This window comes from Bombina bombina, chromosome 5 (assembly GCF_027579735.1).
Source record: "Bombina bombina isolate aBomBom1 chromosome 5, aBomBom1.pri, whole genome shotgun sequence".
NCBI classification, from domain to species: Eukaryota; Metazoa; Chordata; class Amphibia; order Anura; family Bombinatoridae; genus Bombina; species Bombina bombina.
Genome location: NC_069503.1, coordinates 575,571,637 through 575,591,051, shown reverse-complemented (window position 1 = coordinate 575,591,051; position 19,415 = coordinate 575,571,637). Strand labels below are relative to the sequence as shown.

The window sequence follows — 19,415 nt, the reverse complement described above, 5'->3', positions numbered from 1 at the left end:
TGCTTCATTCTTCAGATGTCCTTTGTTTGAAGAAATAGCAATGCACATGGGTGAGCCAATCGCATGAAGCATCTATGTGCAGCCACCAATCAGCAGCTACTGAGCCTATTTAGAAATGCTTTTCAATATAGGATATCAAGAGAATGAAGCAAATTATATAATAGAGTAAATTGGAAAGTTGTTAAAAAAAAATGTGAGTTTCATGTCTCTTTAATGTATAAATCTGATTTCCTAAATTTTGGAAGTTCTCTAGCAGTTCTCAGACATAACACAGAAATTAGAGAGTTTTGTCTTACTGTAGATTTTTTAAAGTATATAATGATTAAAAAAAAATATAATAATAATAATAATAATAATAAAGATGTGTATGTTAGGTTCATTTGATGAGCCTCTTAATTATGCTTTTCGAATCCTTATTGTGAACAACAAAACCAAATGGCATAACATAAATATTTGTATATTATATTATCTTTAGTAAGTCTCAACCTATGCTTACCATATTAAACCATTTCTTTTTACCAGATATTAAAAGGTTAAAGAGATTTTTTCTAATTCGAGCAATTTAATCTTTTTCTTTTTGTTACAATAATTTGCTGCAATGTATTTAATGTCACGTTTTATGTGTGTTTTTTTTTTATCTAGGCTTCTTCAACAAATGATATTTTGAAAGTTTGTAGGAAACAATATGAGGTGAGATTATAAGAGTTTTTATTGCAGACAAGCTATTGTTAAATATCAACATCCATAAATGTATTTAAGTGCTGGGAATTCAGTTTATTTTGTAAGTGAAAAGTTTAAATGCTAGATTTAACAATGGCTTGAGATTGATTAGTAGAAAATCTGCTGTTAAATGTGTTGCTCAATAGATATAGGTATGCGTTTTGTAAGTGCCACAGCTCCATCTAGCTGATCTTTATAGTGCAATATTAAAGTGAATGTCAATTTTGATGCTAAAGTGCCTGGTTTTTAAAAATTTGATTAAAAACAGGGGCACTTTAATTCATCAAAATTTCAATTTCACTCCTGTTGTGAAAAAAAACTTACCTTTTAAACTTCACAGCAGCTCCAGCTTTCTCCGGTCGTCGCAAGCCATTTCTGACGTCAGAAATGATGGATTGGTCATCCTCCAATCACGGCCTCCCCCCCCCCCGGGGGAATCAGTGTCTGATTCAAAGCTGTGATTGGAGGAAGCCGGATTCCTCATTTTAGACCCAGGAAGAGGCTTTGCGACGGACTGGAAGCTGGAGCTGCTGTGAAGATTAAAAGGTAAGTTTTTTTTCACAACAGGAGTGAAATGTAAATTTTGATGAATTAAAGTGCCCCTGTTTTTAATCAAATTCTTAAAAACCGGGCACTTTAGCATCAATATTGACATTCACTTTAAAGGTGATATGAAATACATTGCACTTAAAGTTTCATCCGTATGGACAAGCAGCATGTGATGTTTATTTTTCATATTTTGCCTGAAAAAAAGTAAAGTAAAAACTGTTTAAAATGAAATTGAAACTAGTACAGTAGTATCCACTGTGTACCTCATGCTAATCTTCACTGGCCAATAGGCCATGGCATATCCTCCTAATGCCCATTGACTAATAGGTACTTCCTTATAACGGTCTCTAACTGAAAGGTACTATGAGCATTTCTACCTATCATCCAATCAGCATTAACAGGATGTGTCTGTCAACAGCAGAGACATTTTCTATTATAATGATCATATTTAAGATTTATAATGATCATATTTAAGATTTATAATGATCATATTTAAGATTTATAATGATCATATTTAAGATTTACAGTTTAAACTGTTACTAGAAATGTATAGCTTTTTTTTTAAATTAAACTATTAATACAGATATCCCAACTAGCCCAGATATTGGGGGTTTGTGACTGGTTGGGAGGTCGGCTTGCAGTCCCTCCCACAGTTCCCCCGTTCAGGGCAAATGTCCAATTTCTAGGGAGTGTCCCAGCTTAACCTACTCATGACACGACCCACCCTGCCCAACGCACACCCAAGGCCACATGCTCCTTCTGAAGCACCACCCACCAAACCTCACTATCCCAGAAAGCCTTGCTTAGTGGTATTTTAATATGGGAACTTAGCATGTGCAAAACATTATCTTTGAAAAGGCAGAGCAAAAAGTCAATCTATATACAGAGAGAAGCGCACTCACAGGAACTATGGCGATTTAGCACCTGGGTGCAGCTTATTTAGCCCAGTAATGCTTTTCACAGAGTAGAACTCTCCTGTAGTATATCAGTCTGATCCCGCCCATTACGGTCAGTCCAGTACTGAAATACCAGGCAATTCCTTGCTCAGTGTGCTTAGAGGTATTTAGTCTCCCTATGGGAAAAAGGGGCAACCAGACGTGGACTCCTTGCTCAATGTGCTTAGAGGTATTTAGTCTCCCTATGGGAAAAAGGGGCAACCAGACCTGGACTCCTTGCTCAATGTGCTTAGAGGAATACTGCTACACCTCACTGATGAGGCTCAATGAAGACCGAAGCGATCATCTGGGGTTGCTGTGTTCCTTGTTCAGAGAGGAATTGTCTGGTATTTCAGCGCTGGACTGACCGTAATAGGTGGGATCTGTGAAAAGCATTACTGGGCTAAAAGAAGTTGCACCCAGGTGGTAAATCGCCATAGAACAGGCTAACAATGGTATGGAGCTAGTTGTTCGTTCCTGTGAGTGCACTTCTCTCTGTGTGTAAACAGACAAGATATGCTACGCAAAATAAGCTTAAATTAGTTTTAAAATGGTCAAAGCCATTAACACAGAAAAGTCACAAAATACACAAGTTAACACTGTGCATACAAACAAGGTTTTCTAGTAGTTTTTGAATGGATTGAAATGACTTTGAAATTCACACAGGTTTTTTATAGTTGGACTAAACTATGACATTCAGGGGTCAATCACAAAAACATTTTCAAATGATCTATCTAGAAAAATTTCTATATACTTTAATGGTAATTTTATGTTGAAAACCATTAGGTACGTTTTTTTGTGATTAACCCCTCAGTCAGGTTTGCAAAATATTTTGCTGTAGATGCTTTTAATGGACATAAATTCTCCAATGTGCTACAGAATTTAATTTTTTCACCATTTTGTAAAGAGAATAATTTGTTTAATCCACACAAAGGGGTAAAACACATAAGGGGAGATTTATCAAGCAGTCCGCTGTTCCTTAACTCATCCGCTACCTCTTAGGTGGCGGACTGCAGTCATACAGATCAGATACGATCGGAATGATTGACACCCCCTGCTAGCGGTCGATGGTGGCTGTGAATGTGCAGGGGGCGGCATTGCACAAGCACTTCACTAGAATTGCTTGTACATTGTTAAATGCTGACATTGTATGCTGGGCGGACATGATTCGCTGTATGTCCGTCCGCCATTTCATAATTTGGCCCCATAGGGTGGATTTAAAGCTAAACCTAGGTAGGCTCATATGCTAATTTTTAAGCCCTTGATGGCCGCCTCTTATATAAATGCATTTGACAATTTTTCACAACTAGAGGGTGTTAGTTTATGTGTTTCATATAGATAACACTGTGCTCATGCACGTGAAGTTATTTAAGAGTTAGCACTAATTGCCTGAAATGCAAGTCTGTCAAAAGATCTGAGATAAGGAGGCAGAAGCTTAGATACAAGGTAATTAAAGAGGTAACAAGTATATTTCTATAACAGTGTTGGTTATACAAAACTGGTGAATAGTAAATAAATGGATAATCTATCTTTTTAAACAGTAACATTTTTGGTGTTTACTATCCCTTTAAGCTACTTTTTTTTCCCTGAAAACATGCTAAGAGGCGTGTACTGCATTTTTGTATGCAAAGTACACAATAAAATTAGTATTTTAAGCATCATACAAAACAAATAATTAAACCATTCACACAAAAATAAGCAGGAAACAAATTGTATTGTTAAGGTGCATGAAAAACCGTAACTAAATTGTTTACCAAAAATCTTATTTTATCAAAAACATAAAAGTTATATGTAAATTACACAGGAATAAATCATATTAACTATGAACCGCGTAAATCATAATTTAAAGGGACAGTCTACTCCAGAATTTGTATTGTTTAAAAAGATAGATAATCTCTTTATTACCCATTCCCCAGTTTTGCATAACCAACACTGTTATATAAATATACTTTTTACCTCTTTGATTAACTTGTAGCTAAGCCTCTACAGATTGTCACCTTATTTCAGTTATTTTGACAGACTTGCATTTTAGCCAATCAGTGCCCTCTCATAAGTAACTCCACGGGAGTGAGCACAATGTTATCTATATGACCCATATGAACTAGCGCTGTCTGGCTGTGAAAAACTGTCAAATGCACTGAGATAAGAGGTGGCCTTCAAGGGCTTATAAATTAGCATATGAGCATATCTAGGTTTAGCTTTCAACAAAGAATACCAAGTGAACAAAGCAAATTTGATGATTAAATTAAATTGGAAAGTTATTTAAAATTACATGCCCTATCTGAATCATGAAAGTTTAATTTTAACTTGAAGTTCCCTAAATGTGCAAAAATAAAGCAAGAAATCATTGTCCAATTATGTTCCTTTAAGATTTTTATTTAATATATTTAATATATTTTTGCCTGTCTTTAGAAAAGATTTCATTTTTAATTAAATGACTAATTATTAATGAATAGTTTTAATTTTAATTAAAATCATGCACCTGTTCATAGATTAACCTGCTACCGTTGCATTCACAAAATGTATGAGATTCTTATAAATGTTTTCTTAATATGCATATAGGATTGCTGCTTGGTCATACACTAGTAATATGAGTGTCCAAATGCTATTATATCAAGATCTAAATCTATATTACACATTTAGTTCCAGTTTATGTTAAATTCTCTATAGTTTTTATTAAACAAGATACAGGTTAAATCATGTTGTATGTTGTTAGTATAATAGTGGACAAGTATTTCATGATGCATAACATAATACTTTTATTGTGTAACTAGTCCTAAAGCCCGTTGACACGGGCCGTGTTGTGTGATGTTGTGTGATTCTCTCTCTCTCTCTCTCTCTCTCTCTCTCTCTCTCTCTCTCTCTCTCTCTCTCTCTCTCTCCTCTCTCTCTCTCTCTCTCCTCTCTCTCTCTCTCTCTCTCTCTCTCTCTCTGCTTGCCGGGTCGTCGCGCTGCGTTGTTTCACCCCCTGCGCGTGCGTTCAGCTCTGCTGCCGGGTCCTCGCGCTGCGTTGTTTAACCCCCCGCGCGTGTGATCAGCTCCGCTGCCGGGTCCTCGCGCTGCTCTCGGGTGGGTGCGCGTGCGATCAGCGGCAAGAGTTTGTCTGAACTGCGCATGACGGCTTCAGACAAACTCTTGTCTTTTATAATATAGGATATTAAGAAAAATAAGGATTGTAATACATTTAAAAGACCCATCATTATGTTGCAATGATAAAAGAACAGTTCTATTGATAATACTCTGTTTTTTTTCCCTGTAGAATACACTTATTAGCTGCATTAACAGAAATGAAAGTAAGTATATATAATCTACTTATTCTTTATAACATGAATAAAACATATCCGCATAGAATAACGTTTGATAATTTTAGAGGACATGAAACCCTTTAAAGGGACATTAAACCCATATTTTTTTCTTTCATGATTTAGAAAGATCATGCAATTTTAAACAACTTTATAATTTACTTCTATTATCTAATTTGCTTCATTCTCTTGATATCCTTTGCTGCACATAGATGCCTCGTGTGAAGGGCTCACTCATGTGCATTGCTATTTCTTCAACAAAGGATATCAACAATGAAGCAAATTAGGTAATAGAAGTAAATTGGAAATTTGTTAAAAATTGTATTCTCTATCCGAATCATGGAATAATTTTTTGGGGTTTAATGTCCCTTTAAGATCTACTTAACCCTTTGAGCGCTAAGCACTTTCCCACCTGGGTGCTAAGATTGTGAAAGTTTTTTTTTTAACAAAAGTTTTTTAACTTTTTTTTTTTTCAGACCCCCAAGACTTACACTGTTGGAAACGTTAGGCGATTACCTTTCCAATGGTGGATCTTGGGGGTCTGTAACTGCTTAGATGCCTGAGATACAGGCTTCTAAGCAGCATGCCCCCTGCTCCTATACTTAACATTGTTAAGTATAAATAAAGTTGCGCGGTGACGTCATCACGTTATTGCGCGTGACGTCACCACGCAAAACGGGAAGCCCCGGCAATGCCTGTCACTCTACAGGCACGATTGCCGGGGTAGGAGCGGGTGGTAGTCCCCAGATCTCCCTCAAGGTGGGAGAGTGCTAGTGACGGCTCTGAGCCGCCATTAGTACCAGAGTGGGAAACTCTGTGACGGCTCAGAGCCGTCATTAGCACTCAATGGGTTAAAGAGACATTAAGTCTAAATTAAACTTTTATGATTCAGATAGAGCAAGTAATGACACATTTGTCTCATGTCATTGGCTCACCACATGTAGTGCATTGTTGGTCTAGAACTGATTTTAGCTGTATGTTTAATCCTTTTGCAGGGGATACACACATAGTAATGTACAAGAAACAGTGCAATGATAAAATGCTCTAACATATCACAGCAATTTGTTTAAAACTTTTTTTTACACCTAAAAAATGTGCCATGTATATGAAGCAGCAATTAAATATATCTCCAGGAAAGCAACATGTTAAAATAACACCATATTCAAAATGTTCTATCGTTTAACAGTTGGCAGTTAAGCAAAATGTTTGTTTTGCATGAAACAATGTAAAGGTTGTTTAAATTTGAAGTAAAGTGCATGTTTATGTACAACTGACTCACTGACTTAAAGGGATACTAAACCCAACTTTCTAATTTACTCCTACTATCAATTGTTCTTTGTTCTCTTGTTATCTTTATTTAAAAAAGCACTAATGTAAAGCTTAGGAACTGGGCCATTTTTGGTTGAGAACCTGGGTTATGCTTGCTTATTAGTGGCTTAAATGTAGCCACCAATAAGAAAAGCTATCCAAGGTGCTGAACTTAGAATGGGCCGGCTTGTAAGCTTTACAGTCCCGTTTTTTAACTAAAGATAGCAAGAGAACGATAACAAATTGATAATAGAAGTAAATTAGAAAGTTGCTTAAAATTGTATGCTCTATCTGAATCATGAAATAAAATATTTGGGTTTAGTGTCCTTTTAAAGGGAACATCCATTTTTTATTTTTTATTTAAGGACTGTAATACATGTTGACACAATAGATGGAACAGAGAACAGTTTTGAGTTGCATGTCCTATTAAAGTTATTTAAATTCATATTGAATCCAACAGGGAACGCATGTCTATGCACAACAGATATTGGGCTAGATTACGAGTGGAGCGCAAAATTGCGCTAATGCGAGTGCGATATTTGCCCTCTACTTGTAATACCAGTGCATGCAAATGTGCAGTATTGAAGTCCCGCGCAATGCGATTGCGAGCTCACGTTACCATTTCTGGTAAGCTTTGCACTGAATAGAGTGCTTCCATAGTTTCCATGAGACACAGCATGAGAACTAGCGCAGAGAAGGGGGTAAGTCTCGCAGCGATGGGCAGCAGTTTTAAATATATACGTATATGAATATATACCTATATATTTATGTGTTAATATGTGTATAGACTCACATTAACACTTACATATGTATATGAATGTAAGCAGTTGTTTTTTTAAAATGAAAGATGCTATTATTTTTATTATTATTATAGAAACAAACTCTAAAGTTTGGGGCAAATTGGGGCACTTTTTGAAAATTAACCAGAGATCTAATCTTTGGTTAATTTTCAGAGCGCTAATTACTACCGCAAGCTCGGGATAGCAATTACCAGCCACTTGTAATGTCTGATTATTTATCGTGCACCCATAAACGGGCGAATAATAAATAATCAGACATTACGGGCGAAAAATAAATTAGCGCTCCACTTGTAATCTAGCTCATTATAAAATCTGTCTATGTCTGTCTATTTATCTTTCTATCTATATATCTATCTATTCTCAAAATCATTATACAGAGCAGTATGTACAATATTACTGCGGTAGGTTTGAGGGTCCCAAAAAGAAGGACTCTCTGTTGAGTAGGTCAGCTACTGTGGGGCTTTCTATTCATGTTGCATTAATTTAAAGTGAATGTCAAGTTTGATTATTTTTTTAAAAAAAAACCCTATTAAAAACAGAGGCACTTTCATTCATCAAACTTTACATTTCACTCGTTTTGTTAAAATACTTACCTTTTATTCTTGAAAGCCGCTCCAGCGCTTCCCCTGCCCGTCGCAAGCCTCTTCATATGTCAAAAATGATGAATCCTTCAATCACGGCGTTGCCTCAGGCAATGATTCCCCTGGGGGGGAAGCCGTGATAGGAGGGTGCCGTATTCGTCATTGCTGACGTATGAAGTGACGAGTGGCAGGAGGGGGAATCGCTGGAGCGGCTTTCAAGATTAAAAGGTAAGTATTTTAACAAAATGAGTGAAATGTAAAGTTTGATGAATGAAAGTGCCCCTGTTTTTAATAGGATTTTTAAAAACCGGCACTTGACATTCACTTTAAGAATTTCTGATGACTATCAATATATTGAGAATATTTTGTCTCACCTTTCAGTGGGCTCAGTTTGCTGTAGCTATGCCGGTCGCCACACTAACTGTCGGGAGTACTGTCAAGCTATATTCCGTACTGATTCCTCTCCAGGACCATCTCAGATCAAAGCAGTTGAAAATTACTGTTCTTCTATCAGTCCTCAACTTGTCCAATGTGTGAACAACTACACACAGTCATATCCAATGAGAAACCCTGTAGACAGTAAGTACAACAAATGTCATTTTTATGCTCGGTAATCAAAATGTCATGCAAAATATTTCAATGTCAAGAAATTAGAAGTAGTGAATTAGTGTGACCCCTTTATTTTGCCAAATAGAAACTTGGTGCAAGTTTTAAAACAAACAAAAAAATAGGTAACGTCATCAGCCATGGAATTGGGTCTACGTCTTTTAGGGCCCCGTTTCATAAAGCACGAGAACTTATCTGTCCATGTTTGTGGTGAGCAGGCAACAGACACTGTTGGTTTGCTTCTCACATTTATCATTTCACAAGGAAATCTTTCTGTAGCACCATCCCTACTGCAGGGCCTGTCAATCACCACAAATCAGTTTTAACTACACCACCTTTTTATTCTTCACTAGCATTAGTGAGCCTGCTTCTTAAAGGGGCAGTCTACTTAAATGTCCATTCCCCAGTTTTGTATAACCAACAATGGTATACTAATATACTTTTTACATCTATGATAAATTGTATCTAAACCTCTGCAGACTGCCCCTTATCTCAGTGCTTTTTATTTATTTATTTATTTATTTAATCCCCCCCACACACATTTTACAATCTTGCATTTTAGCTAATTAATGCTGGTTTTTGTAAACGCATTATTATTCTACACAGGAATGAGCAAAACGTTATCTAAATGGCACACATGAACTAGCACTGTCTGGCTGTAGAGCAAGTTAAAAAATAAAGCCCTGAGATAAAAAGTGGTCTGCAGCGGGTAAGAAACTGGCAATCTTAGAGATTAAAAAGTATAATATAACAATGTTGGTTATGGAAAGCTGGCAAATGGGTAGAAGAGGCATTATCTATCTTTTTAAACAACAAATAATCAAGTAGAGTATCCCTTTAAATGCAGGTTGTGACATTGGGGCCTATTTATCAAATGATCCGACAGTGCTACTGGTGCAACGCCGCCCCCTGCAGACTCGCGGCCAATGGGCCGCCAGCAGGGGGGTGTCAATCAACCCGATCATACTCGATCGGGTTGAATTCCGGCGATTCCTGTCCGCCTCATCAGAGCAGGCGGACAGGGTTATGGAGCAGCGGTCTTTAGACCGCTGCTTCATAACTGCTGTTTCTGGCGAGTCTGAAGACTCGCCAGAAACACGGGCCCACAAGCTCCGTTCGGAGCTTGATAAATGGGCCCCAATATGTATACCATCCCTTGGTCTTCTAACATGAGGTTGAATGGTGACAGTATACATATTTATGCCAATGTATTTAAAGAGGGCTGTGAAATCATAAATAGACAGTCATAATTGAGACAGAGTATACAATTTTAAACAACTTTCCAATTTACTTATATTATTTAATTTGCTTCCTTTTCTGGTTATCCTTTGTTGAAGGGTTTAGCTAGGTAGCTAAGGAGCTGCTGATTGGTGGCTGCATATTTATGCCTATTGTCATTGGCTCACCCCATATGTTCAGTTAGCAACCAGTAGTGCATTATTATTATTATTATCGGTTATTTGTAGAGCGCCAACAGATTCCGCAGCGCTATTAACAAAGTCGGAGTACAAAAAAACAGTTATAGGGATCAAATGGGTAGAGGGCCCTGCCAAGAGTTGCACTGTTGTAGTCAGCTCTTGAGAAGGTGATCAACAAACAGAAGGTGATCAACAAACAAGCATTGCTGCTCCTTCAACAAATGATACCAAGAGAATGAAGCAAATTTGATAATAGAAGTAAACTGGAAAGCTGTTAAATTAATTTATGAACGAGAACTTTTAGGTTTCATGTCCCTTTATTATGAAGTTTTAAAGTAAAAGCAAGTATGTTTTATGTACTTATAGTTATTAGCTTCATGAAAGGTTTGAATAATAAACACTGTTTGCAATTAAAATATATTTTGATTGAATAAAATAATTTGGCATTTTTATCTCTTTTGTAGATCACTACAAAGTAAATTGGTTCAGTATTTATCAATGTTTGTATATTAAAAAAAATATCAACTGAAATCAAACAAAACACTGAGGATGTTATTATGACAGAGAAAAAGTCATGTAAATTGAAATTGATTATGTATTAGATGTTATATGATGTCATCAGTGATGTAATTGATGCTTCTGATGTTCACACAAATCCATGGGTTTTGGGGGGAGTTCAAGTTTGGAAATTCACAGCTTTTAGATGTTTGAGTGAGAACCTAAACATTGGGAATATTAAAAGTTGTTTTGCAATGGCATTGTTCTTTATGGTATAGTACTGTATTTGTACTTTTACTGAACATTACATTATGGGGCTGAATTATCAAGGGCCGAATAGACCCTGATCCCCCTGTTTCCAATGCTGGGCCCTCATGCTCACCAGAAACAGCAGTTAAGAAGCAGCGGTCTTAAAAGGGACATTATACACTCATTTTTTCTATGCATAAATGTTTTGTAGATGATCTATTTATATAGCCCATAAAGTTATTGTTTTTTTAAAAAATGTATACTTTTGCTTATTTTTAAAGAACATTGCTCCGATTTTCAGACTCCTAACCAAGCCCCAAAGTTTTATCAGAATACCGTCAGCTACCTTCTCCAGCTTGCTCCTGTTTGTGTAAAGGGTCTTTTCATATGTAAAAGAAGGGGGAGGGGGGAGTGTCTGATATTTCCCACTTGCAGTGGGCTTTCCAGCTACCTTTTCAACAGTGCTAAACTGTGAGCTTCTAAGTAAGTTTTTAAACAGTTTTATGCTGGATTTTTATATCAGTATCTGTGCATCTTATTCTTTATAGTAATGTCTATTACATGCAGTTATATGAAAATGAGTGTATACTGTCTCTTTAAGGCTCCAACCACAAAAATACCAGTGGGCACCCAACAAATGCCCCTCTATAAGAAAATACTGGTGTTGCCACTGGTAGTGTCCCATCACCTGACTCATAATAGAAAATGGGTGATGTAAAAAGACATTAGACCTCATTAATCAAAGGGTGGACAGACAAGGTTCTCAACTTCGAAATCTCTTCACCCGCCTTAATTACAAGTGAGCAGGGCCTGTCAATCACCCTGAATGAATGTGTTTGGGGTGTTTTATGTTCGCCACTTCCGAGGTGTCTGAGAGAGAGTAAAAAGTAACGGTCTTAGACCGCTGGTTCATAACTGCTGTTTCTGGCGAGTCTGAAGACTCGCCAGAAACACGGGCCCACAAGCTCCATTCTGAGCTTGATAAATGGGCCTCATTGTGTTCATTTTGACAAGCAGCAGTTTGTTTATTGAAGCAGAATGTGTTTGTCTATTATTATTTTATGAGTCATTAAAGCAGAAATCTAGATAATTTCAAGACATGGTGATGTAGTAACTATAAAAAGAGAAAAGTGCCTTTTAATTATCATGTTGTTACTTTTGCTATGGACAGAAGTGGCTGTATTTTTTTGTCTGCATGAGTGATACCGTGATAGATACAGATCAGTAGTTGGCTGAGGTTTAATTTTCTTTCCACTTAGCAATGTGTATTGGATTTGTAATAAAATAAAATAATTCAGACGTGCAAAATCGTTGTTCTGGATCAAAGTAAGGACAACCCATAAATTAGTATTATGTACAGTGTAAGTAGAATGAGTTATAGGCCATTTCTTAGAAAGTTCTCTCTGGAATATACACTAAAAGCAACTTGATTGAAAAATCAGGCCAAATATTCTCAAAACCAGCTGAATTATATACTAACTATTAATCAAACATATGGTGTTTTTTTTTATATCAATCCTGCATTAAAGAAAAAAAATAATATTAAATAAAAAAAATGCCCCAAACCTAGAAAAGAACACACTTTGTGCCTTATTTGTATTGTATCAGAACTATCTTGCAAACAACTTTCATATGGACATATATATATACACAGATAAACTTACATCACTTTAAAGGGACAGAAGGTCACAACTGAAACTTGCATATATTTCAATCACAGCAACACTTTGCGGGGGACCTTTCAAAGAATCCAGTTTTTCATACTTCCCAACCTTCTCGCATCCTAAAGGATTATCCTGGGTTGAGAGGTCCCTCCTATAGCCTGTTGTCAGGGGCGAAACTACAGGGGGTGCAGAGGTCGCAATTGCGACTGGGCCCCTAAGGGTGGGGGCCCAGCTTTAAAAAAAATAAAAAAAATGACAATAAAAAACGTTAACCTGTCACTGCCTGCACTGGTATGTGAGTGTGACATGATGCTTCACTAGTGTCTCTGACTACAGGGGTTAGTGTTTCTGTTTTACCCATTGGTGTTTATGTCTGTGTTTGTGTATGTATGTGACTGTGTATGTATTTATGCATGTATGTGTGTGTGTGTATGTTTGTGGAACCAGCAAATTACAGACCTTGTTACTACTGCATGGGGGGGGGGCGGGTGGTAAACAGTGTCATTATACAGTACCACTATATACAGTACGGGGGGGGGCTGGACCATGTCACAGACTACTGTGATCACTTTATAAAGTACTGGGGTGGGTAGGGTCAGACCAGCCATCTCACTGGCAGATTACAGACTGTGCCACTAACTCACTGTATACAGTACTGGTGGGTTAAACAGTGTCACTATATACAGTAATAGGGGGACAGACCATCTCACAGACTGTGTGCACAGGGTACCTCCTTTTGCAGACATGTAATCTGATTCACATTTTTTTCTTTAAAAAAGATATGTATCAAATTCACTTTTTTTGGTTAGGGGGGGACCCTTCTTAGATTCTTGCACCTGAGCCCTGTGGTTTCTAGTTACGCCTCTGCCTGTTGGTGTCCCGGTTTAAATGGGACACTGTACTATAAAATGTGTTTGTCTTGTGATAACAATAATGCATAATCTGCAATTACAAATGGATCCAATTCTAACTTTATACCAATGTGCTTAGAGACTCTGTTATATACAGAAGTTTGAGCCCATGGTATTTTTATATATCATTTTTTTATTTTTTTTTAAATCCATATTTTACAGTAATTAAAGTTAGTCAAGCTAGTCAATTGCATCCAATGAGACCAAATATATATTAAAGGGATACTAAACCCAAATTCTTTATTTAATGATTCAGATAGAGCATGCAATTTTACGCAACTTTCTAATTTACACATACTATCAATTCTTTGTTCTCTTGTTCTCTTTATTTAAAAAAGCAGGAATGTAAAGCTTAGGAACTGGGCCATTTTTGGTTGAGAACCTGGGTTATACTTGCTTATTGGTGGCTTAAATGTAGCCACCAATAAGAAAAGCTATCCAAGGTGCTGAACTTAAAATCGGCCGGCTTGTAAGCTTTACATTCCCGGTTTGTAAATAAAGATAGCAAGAGAACGAAGAAAAATTGATAATAGAAGTAAATTAGAAAGTTGCTTAAAATTGCATGCTCTACCTGAATCATGAAATAAAATATTTGGGTTTAGTGTCCCTTTAAACTCTGTTACACTGGGAATTTCAATCTGCATTAATATTTTTTAACACTGCATGTAAGTAGTAAGGCATATCACTTATATCATCTGCTAATATAATCTGCTTTATCTATGCTGCCTACTGTGATAACACTTTGTGACCCTGTTTTGCTGCTGTTATATAACTTTTATTAGAGAATGGATGCAGTTAGGTTGCGTTTTGCTTTATTTGCATATAAGTGAATCTGTTATTACGAAATAGAGCCTATACTTATATACTAACTTTGTAAGGAGCAGTTTTGCTATTTACAGGCTGCTATAAGGGTGTTGCTATATTTTGGGTTTAGATTTTGAGACAGAGCTTCTACCCTACATTCGCTGTTATAAGGTTGCTGTATTAAAGGACCACTCAATACCGTAGAATTACATAATTAACAAGTACATAATAAAAAGACAATGCAAGTAGATTTTTTTCCTGTAAAATGTATGTTTTCTCCTATTTTCCTGCCCCCTGTATCATGTGACAGACATCAGCCAATCACAGCCTAGTATACGGATGCCCTGTGAGCTTGTGCACATGCTCAGTAGAGTTTTGTTCCCCAGAAAGTGTGAATATAAAAAGACTGTGCAAAATTTGATTATGAAAGTAAATTGGAAAGTGTCTTAAAACTGCATGCTTTATCTTAAAGGGATACTAAACCCAAATTTTTTTTCGTTCATGATTCAGATCATGCCATTTTAAGCAATTTTCTAATTAACTCCTATTATCCATTTTTATTTGTTCTCTTGCTATCTTTATTTAAAAAGCAGGAATTTAAAATGTAGGACCTGGTCCATTTTAGGTTCAGCACCATGGATAGCGCTTGCTTATTGGTGGCTGACAATTGGCCACTATTAAGCAAGCGTAACATAGGTTCTGAACCAAAAATGGGCTGGCTCCTATGCTTTACATTCCTGCTTTTTAAATAAAGATAGCAAGAGAACAAAGAAAAATTTATGATAGGAGTAAATTAGAAAGTTGCTTAAAATTGCCTTCTCTATCTGAATCATTAAAGAAAACAAATTGGGTTTAGTGTCCCTTTAATAATAAAAGTTTATTTTGACTTGAGTGCCCCCTAGAGTTGAGCCATATTTACCTCTATCTTTTGCTTTCTGGACTTATTTTTGAGCAAAGAGGTTGTTTGCAATAAACTCTGTTTTAGAGCTAGGTTTGTATCTTTGATCGGTTCTGTTGATGCCTAGTATTTTAGGTCTAATTTTAAACTTTGGTTGACAAATATGTTCAAAAATAGGAGCCAGTAAGAATATTTAGGAGCCAGGCATATTTTTAGGACCCAGACAGCTGGATTTGTATATAGATATATGGATAATAATCCAAAAAGTTAGGAGCCAGGGGTAAAATTCTAGGAGCCAGTGGCTCCCAGGCTCCTGGGTTTGTTGAGCCCTGTTTTAAAGTATTGAATATAGAGGATGTTCATTACCTACTTATAATTGCCATATAATTGACTTTATTACAATTACAATAAGGGTCTGCACAACAACTGTACTATACTGAATGATTTTTTTGCACCCAGAGGTATGATGTCATTAAAAAATAAATATATTATATGTTACGGATAAAGTCAGATATCTGGGTAGGAGTGTTTTGAAAACCATACTCAGTGGGTTTTATAAAAATTGGATGTTTAAATGTCCATGATGGCCAAGATTACAAGGGGAGCATTATACCTCCCAACATTTTAAAATTCCAAAGAGGTGCACCTTTTGGAGAGTGTGTGTACGTACACACACACACACACATATATATATATATATATATATATATATATATATATATATATATATATATATATATGTTATGGGTAAAGTCAGATATAGGGTAATCCTACGTTTACCCGGGTAAAACTGCCATTACCCAGCGGCTCTGGGTAAAGCCCAATGTAAGATCATACATCTGGTTTTACCCGGGTAATCCGGTGCACTGTAATTCCCCCATCTTCACTATTTTTTTTGCCTCTGCCTGGGGGTTGAATTGTCTTTATTGTTGCCTGACATGTTGGTGTTATATCTTTCACTTGGATGTTATAAGTTGCGCTGAGTAATTACTACTGGATAAACAAAAACTGTCTGTCTTTATTTTAGGCTGCAAAGCAACAAAATGTGATTATTTTCAAAGGAGGTGATTCTTTTCTATACCCACTGTACATTGGGCTTTACCCAGAGCCGCTGGGTAATGTCAGTTTTATTCGGGTAATCATAAGATTGCCCAATATCTGACTTTACCTGTAACATATATATATATATATATATATATATATATACACACACACATCCAAGTTATAACACAAGCACTCACTGGACTTGATACAGGTGAAATAAAAAATATATATATATTTGTGTATATGTGTATATATATATATATATATATATATATATATATAAAATGCGTGTGTGTATATAATCCACTGAAATAAGTGCACTCCCACGAACAGTAAATTTCAATTCTGCCAGGGTGCTATAGAAAGTTCAAATATCCAAGTTATAACAGAAGCACTCACTGGTCTTGATACAGGTGAAATAAAAAGTGTTTTATTCCATATAAACCAGTGACGTTTCGGGGTGTTCACCCCTTCATCAGACCAACGATGAAGGGGTGAACACCCCAAAACGTCACTGGTTTATATGGAATAAAACACTTTTAATTTCACCTTTATCAAGACCAGTGAGTGCTTGTGTTATAACTTGGATATTTGAACTTTCTATAGCACCCTGGCAGAATTAAAATTTACGGTTCGTGGGAGTGCACTTATTTCAGTGGATTATATACACACACACATTATATATATATATATATATATATACACATATATATATATATATATATATATATATATATATATATATATATATATATATACATACACAAAAGGTGCACCTCTTTGGCATTTTAAAATGTTGGGAGGTATGATGCTCCCCTTGTAACCTTGTCATGGACATTTAAACATCCAATTTTTATAAAACCAACTGAGTAGCAGCATTATGGTTTTCAAAACACTCCTCTGTGTGTGTTCTTGAAATCAAGGGGAATGAAATCACTGCTAAGTGTGTGTAACTGGCAGCTCAGTCACCTGCAGGCCAGCCAATATTTTTGTGGAGGACAGCTAGCCACTCTACACTCTGAGATGTCAAAACCTTGCCAGAGAATGTCACCCAGAAAGATAGGCATTTGCATATAATGGGCTTGATGATCTAAACCTCACCAGATCATTTGTGTTTTTTCTCGCCAACTCTCGCAGGGTGTGCCCTGGTGGAATGATTGTAAGAGAAGGGGCAGTCCTTGCAAGTGGTGAGATGGCTCCTATTGAAAGTAATGGGGCTCAATGGATAGGGACACTTCGCTCCACAGTGCGGTTAGCAGGGAGAAGTGGGAACACTTTCAAAATTAAATCCTGCAGCCAATATAAATCACATTACCCTGCTTTCTGCGTATAGCTTCTTACATTCGACTATATTTTTGTATTCATGTGTTTTTCTATTAGTCTATTAAGTATTTGGAGTGTTTTGAGAAAAGCTCACCATCTTATAGTTGGCGAGAATAATATGTGAGATCTGTAGTGCAAAAATCTTTACACAATTATTCTGGGATTAGCGAGACCATTTCCTATACTCCCATGGAACGCCCATGTTCAGCCCATTTTATGATAAAACAGCAATTACCCTTTCTATTTTGTACTTTTAAGTACTAATTTCTAAGGCCTAGATTTGGAGTTTGGCGGTAGATGGGCTGTTAATGCTACGCGGGCTTTTTTCTGGCCGCACCATAAAATTAACTCTGGTATCGAGAGTCCCAAAAAATGCTGCGTTAGGCTCCAAAAAAGGAGCGTAGAGCATTTTTACCGCAAATGCAACTCTCGATACCAGAGTTGCTTACGGACGCGGCCAGCCTCAAAAACGTGCTCGTGCACGATTCTCCCATAGAAAACAATGGGGCTGTTTGAGCTGAAAAAAAACCTAACACCTGCAAAAAAGCCGCGTTCAGCTCCTAACGCAGCCCCATTGTTTTCTATGGGGAAACTCTTCCTACGTCTGCACCTAACACTCTAACATGTACCCCGAGTCTAAACACCCCTAACCTTACACTTATTAACCCCTAATCTGCCGCCCCCGCTATTGCTGACCCCTGCATTATATTATTAACCTCTAATCTGCCGCTCCGTAAACCGCCGCTACTTACATTATCCTTATGTACCCCTAATCTGCTGCCCCTAACACCGCCGACCCCTATATTATATTTATTAACCCCTAACCTGCCCCCCACAACGTCGCCGCCAGCTACTTACAATAATTAACCCCTAATCTGCCGAGCGGACCTGAGCGCTACTATAATAAAGTTATTAACCCCTAATCCGCCTCACTAACCCTATCATAAATAGTATTAACCCCTAATCTGCCCTCCCTAACATCGCCGACACCTAACTTCAATTATTAACCCCTAATCTGACGAACCGGAGCTCATCGCTACTATAATAAATGGATTAACCCCTAAAGCTAAGTCTAACCCTAACACTAACACCCCCCTAACTTAAATATAATTTAAATCTAACGAAATTAATTAACTCTTATTAAATAAATTATTCCTATTTAAAGCTAAATACTTACCTGTAAAATACATCCTAATATAGCTACAATATAAATTATAATTATATTGTAGCTATTTTAGGATTAATATTTATTTTACAGGCAACTTTGTAATTATTTTAACCAGGTACAATAGCTATTAAATAGTTAAGAACTATTTAATAGTTACCTAGTTAAAATAATAACAAAATTACCTGTAAAATAAATCCTAACCTAAGTTATAATTAAACCTAACACTACCCTATCAATAAATTAATTAAATAAAATACCTACAATTACCTACAATTAACCTAACACTACACTATCAATAAATAAATTAAATACAATTGCTACAAATAACTACAATTACATAAACTAACTAAAGTACAAAAAATAAAAAAGAACTAAGTTACAAAAAATAAAAAAATATTTACAAACATAAGAAAAATATTACAACAATTTTAAACTAATTACACCTACTCTAAGCCCCCTAATAAAATAACAAAGACCCCCAAAATAAAAAAATGCCCTACCCTATTCTAAATTAATAGAGTTAAAAGCTCTTTTACCTTACCAGCCCTGAACAGGGCCCTTTGCGGGGCATGCCCCAAGAAAATCAGCTCTTTTGCCTGTAAAAAAAAACATACAATACCCCCCCAACATTACAACC

General features: G+C 36.5%; 1 protein-coding gene across 1 annotated transcript in view; it reads left to right on the top strand.

The window, feature by feature from the left end:
• RECK (reversion inducing cysteine rich protein with kazal motifs) overlaps window positions 1–19,415 on the top strand; it is a 445,421-nt gene that overhangs the window by 306,471 nt on the left and 119,535 nt on the right. Inside the window, exons 6-8 of the mRNA XM_053714521.1 lie at window positions 643–690; window positions 5,464–5,497; window positions 8,577–8,774. Coding sequence (XP_053570496.1) covers window positions 643–690; window positions 5,464–5,497; window positions 8,577–8,774 — 280 coding nt within the window. The remainder of the gene's footprint in view (window positions 1–642; window positions 691–5,463; window positions 5,498–8,576; window positions 8,775–19,415) is intronic.